The 1,270-nt window shown below is 59.0% G+C and overlaps 1 protein-coding gene across 1 annotated transcript; it reads left to right on the forward strand.

Moving 5' to 3' along the window:
* Positions 1-183: 183 nt before the first annotated feature.
* VDBG_03073 (BolA domain-containing protein) lies at positions 184-637 on the forward strand (the record flags this gene model as incomplete). The annotated part of the gene is made up of 2 exons (XM_003006888.1): positions 184-271; positions 396-637. The coding sequence occupies 2 exons, from the start codon at positions 184-186 to the stop codon at positions 635-637; spliced, it is 330 nt and encodes a 109-aa protein (XP_003006934.1).
* Between the last annotated feature and the right edge of the window lie 633 nt (positions 638-1,270).

The following is a 1,270-nucleotide window of genomic DNA, read 5'->3' on the forward strand; positions in this document are numbered from 1 at the left end:
CTCTCCAAGCTCCATGGCAACTGACTGTCGCAGTGACGTCGAGGCGTGACTAAGCAGCTCTGCCCTCCACAGTCTTATCAATACCTACTCAAATGTTGACACCCACAGCCAGACCCAGCGCACTGAGCGAGCGTACAAGTGTTCCAGTGCGCTGTCGAACATCGCAGGTCCAACCAACCAAGAATGGCAGACCAAATAACCGAAGCCTCCCTCAAGGAGGCCCTGACCAGTCGCCTCACGGCAGTCCACGTCGAGGTCACGGACATGTCCGGTACGACCCTCTTCCACCGCTCAACCCCCTCGAGACGTACCCCGCGCCCCTGCCCCGCCATCGCCGCTACGTCGAGGAACAGCGCCCGCCATTGTCGCTCGAGCACGTACTGACAGAGACACAGGCGGCTGCGGCCAATCCTTCACATCCCTCATCATATCTCCTCAGTTCGAAAAGCAGTCCTCCCTCAAGCGTCACCGACTTGTCAACGCCGCACTCAAGGAGGAGATCGCCCGCATCCACGCCTGGAGCGCCAAGTGCCAAACCCCCGCCGAGTGGGAGCGCGATCGCGCCGCTTCGGGCGTGAGCGATGGGCCGCCCCTCGACGGTACGGTCGGCGGCAAGGTGGACGGCGTGAGTGGATAGTGGGTGACCCTAACAAGAAGACGGGAGACCGAATTTCTGGGCAGGAAGTACATTTCGCAAGGACGACATGGCGTTACGGAAACGCAGGGCAGCGCGAGAGAAGGCGGACCGGGACTATGATTCACCAGGATAGAGTGGTACAATATCCTTGAAATTTGAGCAAAGCATCACCTTGGGTTTTCACCAGACAGACACTGATATCTCTCTCTTGGAAGGAGGTAGTCGTGCTTCAACCCGACTATATATTTGACCATCCAGCGCTGCACGTACAAAATGCCGAGACGCCTCCATTGAGCATAAAGCGCTCCCCTTTTCCGCGCATTGCAGCCTCCCCACCCGTCTAAAACAAGCCCAGGAGGTCCTCGTTCGTCTTCTTCTCCCCGCTGCCACTCTGTTGTTGCGGGTGCAATTGCATCGCCGCAGGCGGAGGCTCGGATGACGATGACGCGCCTCCGAAATTCAGATCCGCGAATCCGTTCATCATATCGTTCATACCGCTGCCCCCCGCGTTGCCGCCGACGTTCTGCTGCTGTTGAGGCGGCGGAGCGTCAAAAAGACCCATCATATCGGCTATGTTGCCAGATGGAGCACCGCCTGCGGGGCTGGCCATCCTGTCGGGTGTGTTGACGTTGC

The sequence above is a fragment of the Verticillium alfalfae genome, genomic scaffold, assembly GCF_000150825.1.
Source record: "Verticillium alfalfae VaMs.102 supercont1.3 genomic scaffold, whole genome shotgun sequence".
NCBI lineage: Eukaryota > Fungi > Ascomycota > Sordariomycetes > Glomerellales > Plectosphaerellaceae > Verticillium > Verticillium alfalfae.